The 14,052-nt window shown below is 39.0% G+C and overlaps 2 protein-coding genes across 2 annotated transcripts in view; one reads left to right on the top strand and one right to left on the bottom strand.

The window, feature by feature from the left end:
• The window catches only part of Asah1 (N-acylsphingosine amidohydrolase 1), a 29,812-nt gene extending 23,273 nt beyond the window's left edge, over window positions 1-6,539 (top strand). The window contains exons 7-14 of the mRNA XM_010621775.2: window positions 457-502; window positions 1,124-1,268; window positions 1,960-2,014; window positions 2,138-2,219; window positions 3,270-3,401; window positions 3,507-3,630; window positions 4,063-4,119; window positions 5,320-6,539. Coding sequence (XP_010620077.1) covers window positions 457-502; window positions 1,124-1,268; window positions 1,960-2,014; window positions 2,138-2,219; window positions 3,270-3,401; window positions 3,507-3,630; window positions 4,063-4,119; window positions 5,320-5,409 — 731 coding nt within the window. The 3' untranslated portion in view covers window positions 5,410-6,539. The remainder of the gene's footprint in view (window positions 1-456; window positions 503-1,123; window positions 1,269-1,959; window positions 2,015-2,137; window positions 2,220-3,269; window positions 3,402-3,506; window positions 3,631-4,062; window positions 4,120-5,319) is intronic.
• Pcm1 (pericentriolar material 1) overlaps window positions 726-14,052 on the bottom strand; it is a 107,174-nt gene continuing 93,847 nt past the window's right edge. The window contains exon 41 of the mRNA XM_010621768.3: window positions 726-754. Within this exon, the coding sequence (XP_010620070.1) occupies window positions 741-754 (14 nt within the window). The 3' untranslated portion in view covers window positions 726-740. The remainder of the gene's footprint in view (window positions 755-14,052) is intronic.

Raw genomic sequence — 14,052 nt, 5'->3', positions numbered from 1 at the left:
TACCATCATTTCCCAGACAGGGGACCCTATGTATAAAAGATATGAGATATCTGTGTCTTGGTAGAACTGTGTCATAGTTGACCGAAGAATGATCATCTTTTCCCCATATTCCGATCTTACCTAGAAGCCTATATATAGAGTACTTTCAGATTTTGTGGTGGGTATTTAGCCAATGTGAGAGTAATACAAATTTGATGGGTTTTTTTTGGTACGGGGATCAAACTTGGGACTTTACATTTGCGAGGCAGGCAGTGGCACCATTGAGCCAAATCCTTGGCCCTACAAGTTTGATCTTATTAAGGATTATGCTGGCAGGCTGCTTCTTAATCCTTATCTTTTATTGTGAAATGTAGTTGTGATTATAAGTTAAAATAATGCATGCATCTGTGATTCTGAACCAGATGTACTATCTTACCTTCTACTACATGTCTATCTCTTCTGCTTACTTTCTAATAGGTCATCTACTACATGTTAGAAACATGGATTTTGGAATATTCCTTGGGTAAGCAAGGAACATAGTATGTATCATTCCTTAAGAAATTTAGACTGTATTACCTTGATTAAAAGTCCCAAGTCATGCCCAAAATATGATGGTTGATGAAGATACGTGGATTCCTCAGTATCAAGACAGTATATTTACTTAATTATCTGGGAGGTCATACCCGAGACAGTGCACCTCTTGAGCAGAAATGAGCATTTCATTTGTTGCTTAGAAGGAAGAGGAACATTGTTTGTATCCATCATCTTGACCTTTCTGAAAAAGCAAGGGTTTTATAATTGGACCTAAATGTAAATGTGAAGCTTGTTAATTATATAACCTGTATGATATTAGGAGTTACTCTATTTCAAATCTGAGCCTCAGTTTCATTATTAGGTGAAGGGGATAAAACCACCCTTATTAAAAAGGACTTAGGCTTGATCATCAGTGATTAGGTAGATAAAGCACCTAGTGTAATGCCTGGTTCATTTTTTTTGGTACCTGGGATTGAACTTGGGTCCTTGCATTTGCAAGGCAGGAAGCGGCACCACTGAGCTAAATCCCCGGCCCCAGTGCCTGGCTCTTATATTTACCATCTTATTTTCATCACTGTTTTTAAATATCACAAAAACTTGTCTTTTGTAGGTGGAACATAAATAATAATACCTGGGTTGTAACTGAGGAACTAAAACCTTTAACAGTGAATTTGGACTTCCAAAGAAACAGTAAAACTGTCTTCAAGGCTACAAGCTTTGCTGGCTATGTGGGCATGTTAACAGGATTCAAACCAGTAAGGAACCTATTGTTACATGATTTTACAGGTAGAGTTGCGTCCTGGTTTTACTATCTGTGAAGGGTGGAATCTAAGAAAAAGAGGACTGGAAAGGAAAATGAAACCCTGCTTCTATCCCCTTTTACTTCTTGTCATTTTCATTGGTATGAGATCACATGGTAGAGGAGAATAAAAAGGAAATGATTTCTGAGACTTTTTGTGAGACTGATATCTGTGGCCTCAGGACTAGAAGCCAAACCTGAGATCTGGCCTGGGTCTGCTGCTCACTCAGACTAATCAGGCATGAATTTTCAGCTCTTCCATTTCCTGTCCAAAGAGTGTGGCTAATAATCTCTTGCCTAACTTTATCTCACATACTAAATATGAAAATGTTTTGAATTGAAAAAAGTCTTGTTAATATAAAGTGATTGCCAGGCATTGTGGTGCATTCCTGTAGTCCCAACATTCAGGAGGCTGAGGCATGAGGATTGCTGCGAGTCTAAGGCCAGCCCAAACTGCATAGCAAGACCTGGTGAAAACAAAACAAACCATACATACATACATATATACATACATACATACACATATGGATAATGTCATGATTTTTACTTATGTTCTCTATACAGGCCTTTATATACCACTATTATATAGAGATGGGGCCATCAAAAAATAGTTGAATTTCTAACCTCAGTGATTTTTTTTTTTTAAGGGAAGATTTAGTCTTACACTAAATGAACGTTTCAGCATGAGTGGTGGTTTTCTGGGTAAGTAGTGTTCGGAAGTATAATGGGAATTTCTCAGCCATTTTAAGAGGATTGAACTGTACTTTCTGAGTAGCTGAACTTCTTCCGGATCCACCTGTGCTATGTGTGTTTAATCTCTTCCAGGTCTCATAGAATGGATTTTGGGAAAGAAAGATGCCTCATGGATAGGGTTTATCACTAGATCGGTTCTGGAAAATGCTACAAGGTGAAGTGATTGCTTTATTATCATATATTTAGTTTGTATTACTTATATTAAAACAAACACATTTCCTAAGCCCCAGTTAACATGAGGAACAACTGCAAAATTTTTTTGCAGTACCAGGGATCCAACTTGGGACCTTGCGCTTGCAAGGCAGACGTGGTACCACTGAGCTAAATCCCTGGCCCACTCATGTTTTTTGTTTTGGGTTTGCCAGGGGTGGGGAGGATTTGTTTTTGAGACAAAGTCTTGCTATATATTTTAGGCTATTCTTGAACTCACTATGTAGCCCATACTGGCCTTGAACTTGCAGTGATCCTCTTGCCTCAGCCTTCTGAGTGCTCAATTACAGGCATGTACTACCATGCCCAGTAATTACTTAAATTTTGTATGTTCTTATACAAGGAAATGAATTACTAAAAATACCAGGGATACTGATGTTATGAAGAGCACCTTTTAATCTTTTGGCATACCAAAAAAAATCACCCACACACAAAATAATACAGTAAAATCTTCATTTAAATGCAAATATTACCCTAGAAGTTACATTTGCTGTGGTACAGAAATCTCATGATAGCAGAACTGCTTTTCCTTCAGCCCACACTGCATCTAGATGACTTAGGATAAATGAGTATAGAGCCCGATTCTAATACTTTCCAGGGAATAAGTTAGTAGTCATCTTTAATAATTCTTTCCAATTTTTAAAAGCCCAAATTTTCAGGAAGCTTATTTTCTATTTCTTAAGTTTCATGTACTGTACTTATAGCATTCTTTCCCTTCTTTTGTTGAGTGAAAGGCACAGACAGTAAGGTGGAGGATAATCTCTTGAGGTGACTGTGTTCTCCTTCAGCTGAGGGAGAACTTCTAAAATTACCAGTTCAGAACTCTAGTGTTTCACCACCTCAGGTCAGGAGGGTGTTTTTACTCTGGGAACCACTGCTCACCAGTTCATTTTAAAAAACAAGTTATAGTATTTTCCCTTAGTTTTCACAGTATTGAAACATTTCCATTACATGGTCAACAAATTTTTTTTTCTTTTTAAATGTTTCTGTGTAGCTATGAAGAAGCCAAGAATATATTGGCCAAGACCAAATTATTGGCCCCAGCATACTTTATTCTTGGAGGTAACCAGTCTGGGGAAGGGTGTGTGATTACACGAGAAAGAAAAGACTCTTTGGATGTATATGAGTAAGTACATTTTTAAAGCCGAGTAGAAACTAAGCCCAGACTGACATAGTATAGTATAGGTGTAAGACATGAAGCCTAAGAAAGAATCTTTCTTTTTGTACCTAGACTTGATCCTAAGCAAGGTAGATGGTATGTGGTACAAACAAACTATGACCGATGGAAAAAACCCTTATTCCTCGATGACCGTAGAACACCTGCACAGATGTGTCTAAAACGCACAACCCAAAAGGTATATTTGCATTGTCTTATATGGAAAGAATCAATAATCCCATTGAGGAGTATCTCAGTTCTGGCATTTTTCTTTGGCCTTCAAAAAATTTATAAACCTCATATTTTTCAGTATCAACAGACAGTCCTCACTGAGTTTTTGTTTTGACCTACAGAGCAAAATTTTGCTGTATTTTTGTTTTCTTACTCTTAATGCTGGATACTACTCTGAAATTAAACTCTGTGAATTAACAAACATGTAAGAGTTTAAAAGGGGAGAAAGAAAGAAAAATAATACTATATTAAAACTGTTACTTGTATTTGTAGCAGTGACTCCAAGGGAAATTCCTTTAGCACGTTGAAGAATTTTCAGTTTCTAATGAGCCATTTGTGTGGATAAATGTTACTGATGTTTGTATTTAACTTACTGAGCAGAACTCTTTTTGTGTTTTAGAATGTCTCATTTGCAACGTTATATGACATTCTGTCAACAAAACCTGTCCTCAACAAGGTATTTTAAAAATACATAAGATAGATATGCTTTTAGGGAAAGAATTTGGTCCTGTGTTTTATCTTTCCTTGTTGCTTGGATCAGTTTAAGTATAAAAGTTAGGTGCAGTTTAAGGCTAAACTCAGACTCTCCTGCACAAAGCCAGACAGATGTTTGTGTCTTGGTGGATTGGAGTTTCTCCTGAGCTTTATTACATGTAAAAAAAATCTTTTCCCCATACTGTAATTGAGAAATGCAACATCTCCAATCACCCTGTTTGCTAGTAGGCATTCCTTGTGTGTTCTGGATATGTCCCTGTACTATCCCATTTGTTCTCTCTTTTTTCTTGGTCACTGTGCCTCTGTCTCCCTAAATTGGACATACCTCCACTGCCTCTGCCAAAATAAAGAAATAAAAATAAATAAAATGCCTCTGTCCTTAAGTATTTAAATCAAACCTGGATCCTTCATGAAGATGCTTTTCTTCAGCCCACTGACCCTGCTCTACTGTTCATTTAGCCCACACTAGCTTCCTGTGAGCTCACAGTGGGTTGATTTACATGCTCTGTGACACCTCCCCCGGTGTGTATGTGTGCTTTGTCATTTCTGTGTGTGCAGTTCCTTCTCTGTATTTGAAATGTTTTGACAATAAGTATGACAAAGATAGACTGTTCACTCTCCCTAGAGCAATGATGGTGAAAACTGGAAACTCAAGCCCACTTATTTGTTGCAGAGTGCCAATACTGTAATTAAACCTGAATACTAAGGTTTTAGTTTAGAAAAAGAAGTCATACAACTCCTGATGTCACTGAAAGGGCTCTGCATACCCTGCTTGTGGCACCCTGTCTAGCGTATCGATAGGCTTTTTATGACTGCTTTGTGTACACTGAGGGTTAAACATTGGTGGTGAAACAGTGTAGTGTGCAGTGATAAGTTCTTATGAACAACTAGAGATTTGTCCAAGCCTATTAATGCTCACAACCTGGAATAATGGTTGTATTGATGTTGTTTGCTTTAATGATGTACTATATTATATAATTACTATATTAAACACTATCATTTACTATATTATATACTTTTATAATATTGTATTATATAATTTTAATGTTAGTTGTTTAATATTAAATAATTTCATAAAGTAGATTTTTCAGGGACAGATACGCCAATATGTGTCTGAATATTTTCGAATGTAAAACATCCTTAAAAGTAACTTTTCTTTTAGCTGACTGTATTTACCACCTTGATGGACGTTTCAAAAAATCACTTTGAAACTTACCTTCGGGATTGCCCAGACCCTTGCATGGGCTGGTGAGCTCACATCTGCCTACAGAACGTGCCAAGACGTGAAGACATGCTACCCAACGTGGCTGACCAGTGCAGCTGTCTGGATTCCCTACAAAGGCTGAAGACTCTGGGCTGGTTCTCTGAGTCATAGGCTTGCCTTTCTCAGTATTATTTATAATTAGCAGACTGTTCCTGCCATCACAATCTGATTCTTCCTATTTACAGGTTTCTTCTGTAAGTGAAGTAAAACAGTCTTCTAGAATATGCTGAGATTCATTTCACTTCAACATTTGGGGATAGGGATGAGCAATTAAATCACCTCCATGGAATTTCAAGTCGCAATTTTCTATAGGCACTTAAACTAGTAACCCTGTGTAACTAATGTAAACATAATCCACGTCATTCAGTTTTTTACTTTCATCAACATAATTATTTTAATATGTAGCAAAATTTTCCTAACAACTAAGATCAGTATATCATTGCATTTGCTATTAGTGACAGCAGTGTAATTTCACTCTATTTGACTGGGAGGTTGAGACAGACATTCAGTATTCCCTTTAATGGGCAGTAAATGGACCTTTGACTCTGTAAATAATAGTTTTGGGGGTTCATGAACTAGTCAATATCCAAAGCAGTTTTTTACAAAAAGAATCAAAGCACTGCCTTTTTCATAATGATTCTACCTCCCAGTAATCCAGGAAGTTGCAAAATTAAAAATTTTGGAGTCTAATCTGGGCATGGTGGCACAGGCCTGGAATGCCAGCTGAGAGGGGCTGAGAGGCAAGAGGATCAAAAGTTTGAACCTAGCTTGGACACCTTAAATACTCAGCAAGACCCCCCTGCCTTAAAAAGGCCCTGGGTTCAATCCCCAGTATCAAAACAAAACAACCAAAACTGAGTCCAACATTCTGTGAACTGGTGAATAAACTTCCAAGACTTGGAAATAGGAAAAAAGTGGTTAACTAATTAAATTTTCACAAGTATCACTGATTTATTAATACATAGGTTTTTAGTTTGTCCTTCTGATCAACATGTATTTAAAAAAAATTTAGTACAGTAATTAAAAATATTTCAGAAATCTTTATAAAAAATGCTAACAGAACTTGTTGATCTTTCACAGTTAACTGGAACATATGCTATTTGTGCAAAATTGTGTCCACTTCATTTTGTATAATCTTAGTTGTATCATGATGCTCAATAAACATTCATTCAACACTCATGCATGCTGACTAAGTGTGTATGAACCTGTCGATCTGAGGGTAAGGGGTTATTATCAAGAAATACAAGCCGAACATAATATCTGAAGGAAATAACAAGTGTTAAGTAATGGGTTATTAAGTGCATGACTGCATGTTCACAAGTTCACATGACTAATACCACCTCTTAATCCAGTAGTGTCAACCCAGGTTGCAGGTGTCCAAAGGCAGCTTTTCCCCTCGAGACACCAGGTGCTTCCACACTGTAATAGCAACTCCAGGATTATTTTAGAGAAGCAAGAAGAATTACAAAAGGATTGTGTTAAAATAAGATTAATGAGAAAAAAGGACTGAATCAAAGAGTTTGGACGAAATTACATATTAAAATTTTAGGCAGTATTTGTTGGTAACGCAGTTTGTAAAATAGTATGTCCAGTATAAGCCTATTTATGTAACACTTTTAAGGTACTTATGTGTAACTGAACAGACCTCTAGCATATAAAAGGATAATTGGAAGAAGTCTCTTAACCGAAACATTGACCCTAGTTTCCCCAGAATAGTAATCATTTTATTTTCAGAGGACAAACTTTAGTAGCCATGGGCATTAGTGACACTGTATTTTTAGAAATACTGGGCAGAATTAAGGTTCAGGTTGGATCCAAACCATGGACTATAACTTAACCTGCCTCCTTTTAGGAGTAGGATTTTAAATGTAGGAGTGAATCATACTTATATTCCTTCACATATGTAGTTCCAGATAATTTATCTTAATAGCCACTACTTACCCAGAACTCATTATTTACCAGGCTTTGTGATAAATAGGTACAACATTACATGCATTAGCTTACTTTTCTCAGGAAACTCCAATTTTACTTGAAATCCCATTTGCCAGTGCGTAAAAGTATGGTTAAATGATTTGCTTGAAATCGCATTAACAGCAGTGATAAGAGCTGGTACTTGTCAGGTCTAACTCTGGTGCTTTTATCATGACACTCTGCTTCATGACATTATACATAGGACAAGTAGTTCTGCCTTGGGGGACCCCTCCACTCAAGCAGATGTATCCCAAGACATCATGCTGAGCACATCATAACTTTGGTACCTCCACCTGCTGATTCTCTATAAATTATGTTTCCATAGGGATTGGAAACTTTCTGGGATCAGGAACTGATGACACTGTTACTTGTTTTTTCTTTTTTTTAAAAAAAAACTACCCCAAGTCTAAATTGTGCTTAGCTTGTGGGAGAGTCAAAAGACTTGGCTTTTGTCTATCACTTGGCACTGCATTAAAAATATGAACGTGTCTAAGATTTTAAAAAATTGTTAAATGGAAAGGCTCAGGCAGTTATCACTTAATTTTGGAATATGAGGGATAGTTTTTAAGCATTATATATGATGGAAGTGGCCAGCAGACCTCAGGCATCAACACAGGAAGGCTGGTGGCTGCTATTTGTGGAGTTACCAGCTTGTCTAAAATCCACTCTTTCCGCAGGGCACTCCCTTCCTCTTACATTGAGAAACCAGGGTTTCCAAGCCAGGTGCCACTGGGAGACTGGTGTGTGTGGAGCAATTTCTCATATTTCTACATGTCTTGTGAATGCTTTTATCCCATGCTATCTTAAGATGCTTAGCCAGTCAGGTGTTTTCCTGATTAAAGTTCACTGTCTCCTTGAAAATACAAATGTTGGGCAGGCTTGATTAGGAGAGCAGTACTTCTTTACATCTGGACGTTTCCTTAGCTGTGATACCGATCATACTGTGTGGCATCCACTTAGCCCATGTAATATAACTTTGCTGGGGAACTGCCAGTGGAACAAAAGTGAACTGGAAACTCATGTTGCTTGGGGTGCCCACTGTAACAAATCCTTGCCTCTGACTCAGGAGTCTACCAGCATCCATGAAGGCCAGCTAGTTAGCTTGCAGACAGGGTAAGATCTCAGACACTTCACAGTTGACAGCATACTGCACCTTGGCCACAGATGTGCCTTGAACTACTGATCTCTCAGCTCTTGGGACAGCTAGACTGGCTGCCTCCCATAGCACCAGCCTCCTTGAGCAGAGTGGGGAAGACTGCATCTCCCCAGGGTTTTAGCAGGCTGGGGTCCACGGCGCCATGTGAAATATGAAGCAAGTTGGTATAGATCATTTGCCCTGCAGACCAGAAGGGGCCTGGGCAACAGTTTGGGATATATGAACTCCACATAAAGATACCTAGCCTTTCAGCTCTCCTGCCCATATTTGTAATACCAGGACCAAAATCTGTCTTGGTGACACTGGTCTTCACTGGTAGCAATAACAGCCTGCAGCTGCTGCTCCCCTGGAAAGGTGGAGCAAGGCAAAGCAGGTGTCCTAGCACCTGGCTTTCTGCAGACCTCATCACTGTCAGTGAACAAGAGGCTGTGGTGTAGCAGCAGGAATTTATGTTCCAGGTACCATGGAGCCCTGCACACAAGTACCACAGCAGGCTGGGTGGAAGGTGCAGATGCAGTGTGGGCTCCTGGCAGATTCACTTCCAGGAAGTAGTCAGAACTTTTACAGCTGACAGGCCAATTTGTCGGCATCTGAACGGGTGGCCTTGACTCTAACAATGAATGTGCTTTCTGCAAAGTAGGGTATTAATATTTTGAAATATTTAGAAAAATTTATTGGATCTTTAGTATAGTAATACAAAAAAAAGGCTAATGGTCTTCAAAACATATGGTTCTATAAATGCTTAGATGTTTGTAAAATACTGCTTTAAACCACTCAGGCTGGCGGTGCAGCAGTGGAAGAGCATTCACAAGGCCCTGAGTTCAATTTCCAGTACCACAAAATGAATAGATATTTTTATGCACACACAATTGATCTTCACATTTGGGGGGGGGTACCGGGGATTGAACTCGAGTCCTTGCGCTTGCAAGGCAGGCCACCGATCCGCTGAGCTAAATCCCCAACCCTATCTTCAATTTTTTAATATTGAAGTGTTCATCGTAAAATCCTGCTCAGACATTGTATGTAGGAATTTCATATATAAAATATGCTATTACGTTGTCTACCTTTTAAAGATATTTGCTATGTACTCTTTCCTCATAGTTCACCTATAATTTATACATTTTAGAATTATTTAATGTGAAGAAAATGGAGTTTTTCGCCAAGCCCTGATGTCCCCTCCAGTTTACCCAGCATGTCTTACAAACACACTCCTTTTCTATGCCATGACATGCAAACAAAACATCAGAGCTTCTGATTCCTTCACCAGCTAAGGGACTGGGACAAGTCGCTTAACTTCCTTTGGAGTTCAAACCTGCCTTTGTAAACTGAGGGTTTAACACCAGTTTTCTCCAAGGGTTCTTTCAGCTATAAGAATCTAGATTTAAATTGTATCTCAAGTGCTTGCTGCTGTTCAGTGTGAAGACCTGGGTTCACCCCCCAGTGCCACATCATTAAAAAAGTTATGTGACCCACGTACTACAAAGATAAAGGGCTTTGTTCCCTTTCATTTGTATGCAGAAAGAACATACTGTTTGCATCAGGTTTACCTCTGAGCTACTCCCAGCTGTTTTATCTTATCAGCTTACAAGCACTTTACCCACCACTACTCTGAGTTAAAGGTTACAACCCCACCCTGCCCCAATACTGGGGCTGAAACCCAGAGGAGTGTTCTACCACCTTCAAAAGCCCTTTACAGTTTTTTTTTTTTTTTTTTTTTTAAATTTGGTCTTGCTAATGCTGGCCTCATACTTGTGATCCTCTACTTCAGCCTCTACTAGCTAGAATTGTAGGTGTGTGGTACCATAACATGGTGGCTATAGGTTATCTTCAATTAAAACAACACACAATATACTAATTTGTCCCATTTAATAAAAAAATATTAAAAAATTCACCCTCCCAAATTCCACTGTCCAGAGGTAATCCCTTACATGTAATGTGTCCTGTTCTGTGCACATTCTTTTTTCCTCATTGAATTTATCAGTACATTTTAGGTATACTGTACAGTTACATTCATTGTTGGGATCTTGTGCCTTTACATGACAGGTCTTGGTTCTCATTTTTCCCCTTAGCCCTGCCCTCCCTATGCACATTCTTGATTTTCATTGAATTGTAGGAAAAAAACTAGAAATACCATGTCACTATAGCTTTTCACCACACACACACACTTTTTTTTTCTTTGAGAGAGGTCTTGCTATGTTGCCTAGGCTGGCCTCTACCTGCTGGCCTCAAGTGACCCTCCTGCTTCAGCCTCCCAATTAAATGACTACAGGTATGCACCACTGTGCCCAGCTTCATTACTCTTTTAAATGCTTTAAAGGCTCCTAAAATATACTGATGGACATTTACTTTGTTTTCAGAATTTTGGAACTGTAAGTAATGCTGCAGGGAAAATCTTTTTTGTATATGCCTGTGAAAGTTTATAAAATAGGCAGCAGACTCCCAGGGTTACAGGATCACAGGGCAACAACGCTTATCTAGTAGAGCCCATGACAAGTACTAACACACAGATGCCTAGATCAGTGCGAATGCATGGGAAAGGAACTCTACAATTCTGTTTTACACCTGGGAACAATTCTAAGCCATTAATTCCCAGCAGAATGGGATTGGTAGTCTGTAACCCAAATCTTCCATGTTAAATTCAGCAAGAGAGAAAACCTGCCCCCTGCCAGGCACTATACCAGGCTGGTTAAGAAACAGCCTTTTGTCCAAGTATCTTTGAGCCCAGGATTGTAATTTGGAGAGTAAAATTAGCCAGTGTGGTTAGCTAGGACAGGAAACTGTACAGAGTGAACCCAGAGGGCTAGGGATTTAGCTCAGCGGTTCTGCCACCTGCCTTGCACGTCCAAGGACCCAAGCTCAATGCCAGTACCAAAAAACCAAAAAAAAAAAAAAAACTCCAGAGTGAACCCAGAAACTAGTAACTGCAATCAGGGAGGGTCAGAGAAGAATGAAGTTTTAAAGAATGATTAAGAGTTTTACAGCTGGGTATGGTGGCCAATGCCTGTAATCCGAGCACTCTAAGAGGCTAAGGCAGGAAGGATCACAAGTTCAAGCCCAACCCGAGGAACTTGGCAAGACCTTGTCTCAAAATAAAAAACAAAAGGGGATAGGACTGGGGATGCAGCTCAGTTTGAAGGCCCTGGTTCAATACCCAGAACAGGGGGCGGGAGGGAGGGAGAGGACAGAGAAAAGTGTGTGTGTGGGGGGAGACAGGAAGAGGAGAGTAGGAGTTTGGCACAAGAAGGAAAAACATGGCTTTACTGACAAGCTATATGTACAAAGCAAGGATATACGCAACATTATGACCAATTTGGTGAACTACAAGTTAGAGACCAAGGAGAAGTCAACAGATGTGTCCAAAGGTACACAGTTACCATCCTGTAAAACATTTTTTTAATGTAACAGTCACCCCACTCTCTTGGTTGCTGAGTCAACTGAATTCCAGAGGCCTTTGAGACAACTTACTCCCGTGTCCTAATACCATCTCTGATGCTGATGTTTAGAGGCAAAACCAGGCTGAAGGGACTGTGATGTCATTCATAAGAGCAAAACTTCGGTTCTGTAAATGATTCTCCACATGGTGTTTGCTTTGCTTTCCTGGCAGTATATCAAAGCAATGTTTTTAATTACAGTGTAATTAAAAAGCACAAATACAAACTCCTTGGGCACCCTCCTTGATATCCATCCTTCCTGCAATTTGATGAAGAAACGAATGTGGCAAATTTCCATTTATGCATTCAACAAAAATATATATTGGTAGAAAAATATCACAACTTATGCTACCAACCAAATGAAATAACAAGAACTTGATTTACCCCTTCACCAGAAAAGGAGGAAGAAAACCTGACAAAATACATGAAACAAATGAATCTCAAAATGATGTACTTGAAGAGAAAAGCCAAATTTTTAAAAAGGCGTTCTTGTATATGACTTTTATACAAACTGGAAAACTCATCTATAGTGATAGTAAATCAATGGTCACCTAGACAGGGGCCGAGACTGGGGAGAGATGGGATGCAGATTACAAAGGGACATCAAAAAATTCTGAGGGACGACACAGAGACAGTGCCACATGCGTGACAACTGAGCAAACTCTGTAATGGGCAGTCGAGTCTGACTTCGCTGAATATACGACTTCATAAATTATACTTCATTTGTACAGGCAGTGCCACCTCACGACTCAGCAAATTACATACTTTTTAGTAAGTAGCTGAGTACATGACAATTATACTTCATTTAAAGATGTTAAAATATAGTCTACTTTGCATTGCTGCCCTCGGTAAAAAAGAAAAGGCTAAGTATCTGTCTTGGGTCAAAAGATATTGAAGAATCCTTATCTTTCCTTCCTGTTTGCACCCCACCACACACAAGCCTTTCTTGGTGATTAGTGTGTCAGGGGGAGAAGCTGTTTTCCTCCCTCAAAGAGGTCTTATTAAATCCCTGCCCCAGGCAATGGGTGCTAGAGTTGGCTGAAACAAAAGCTCAAAACTGGTCTCTGTAGTCCTTAGGAATAGGAAAGAATTATTTTCCTGTGTTTTCAGAGGTTATTAAAATCATTTTTGTGATAGTACAACCTATGTGGTTTTCCTCAGAAGAGCCAGCACTGGCTTTGGGCTAAATTCATCAGTATCTGTGAAAACACTAAGAATAATATAAATGTGTTATTTGGCTGCAAATGAATAAAGGCTGTATATTCTAGTTCCAGTTTTGTGTCTTCCCTTTTCCCTGTGACTTTCCACTCTGGGAGTCAGGGATATGTAAGGAGACTAACAGCAGGACTAGGACAACAGTTGACTGTGGGTTGGCTTGGGTGGTAAGGCAAATTCCTTAAGTATATTCAGGTGTACAGTGGTTTTCATCAGTGTGGATCAGCACAGAATCTACCCCGAAGTGGCTGACTACAGGATCTGAACCCTTCAATTCTAACTTCTGGGATCAGCTCCTCTTCATAGCCTGTCAGTACCACCATAACATAGGCAAATAAAGAAATTAGAAATCATGTTGCAATGACTTGTGGGTTTTTCCCACTAAAATATCCATTCACGACAAGTTATGTTAGTTCCTAACCGGAGCTCTTTGAAAAGGTTGCTTTACAAGCTTCTCGACTGCTATTAACGATTTTATTGTAAACCAACTCATCAATGAGTATCTTATTATTTTTTTAACACTACAACTGTACTGATTTTAAAAATCTGTATATTTGCTAAATTCATGAGAATAACAGCTAAAATCTTCACTGAGTTATATACCAACAGAAACACTGAAGGCCAGGCATGGCAGTGTGTGTCAATAACTCCAGTACTTAGGAAGCTGAGACAGGAGGATCGGTATGAGTCCGAGGCCAGCCCAGGATGCACAGTGAGTTCAAGTCCAGCCTGAAATATGTAGCATGACCCTGTCTCAAACAAACAAAACAAAACAAAACACAAAACACTGACTATCCATTTACTAAGCTCTTTACTGATTTTCGAGAAAGCTAATTATTTGCTTTTTAGTGAAATTTA

Source organism: Fukomys damarensis, unplaced genomic scaffold, assembly GCF_012274545.1.
Source record: "Fukomys damarensis isolate Sample0158 unplaced genomic scaffold, DMR_v1.0_HiC HiC_scaffold_18, whole genome shotgun sequence".
NCBI classification, from domain to species: Eukaryota; Metazoa; Chordata; class Mammalia; order Rodentia; family Bathyergidae; genus Fukomys; species Fukomys damarensis.
The sequence above is the reverse complement of the archived record's forward strand: the minus strand, read 5'-3'. Positions and strand labels throughout refer to the sequence as shown.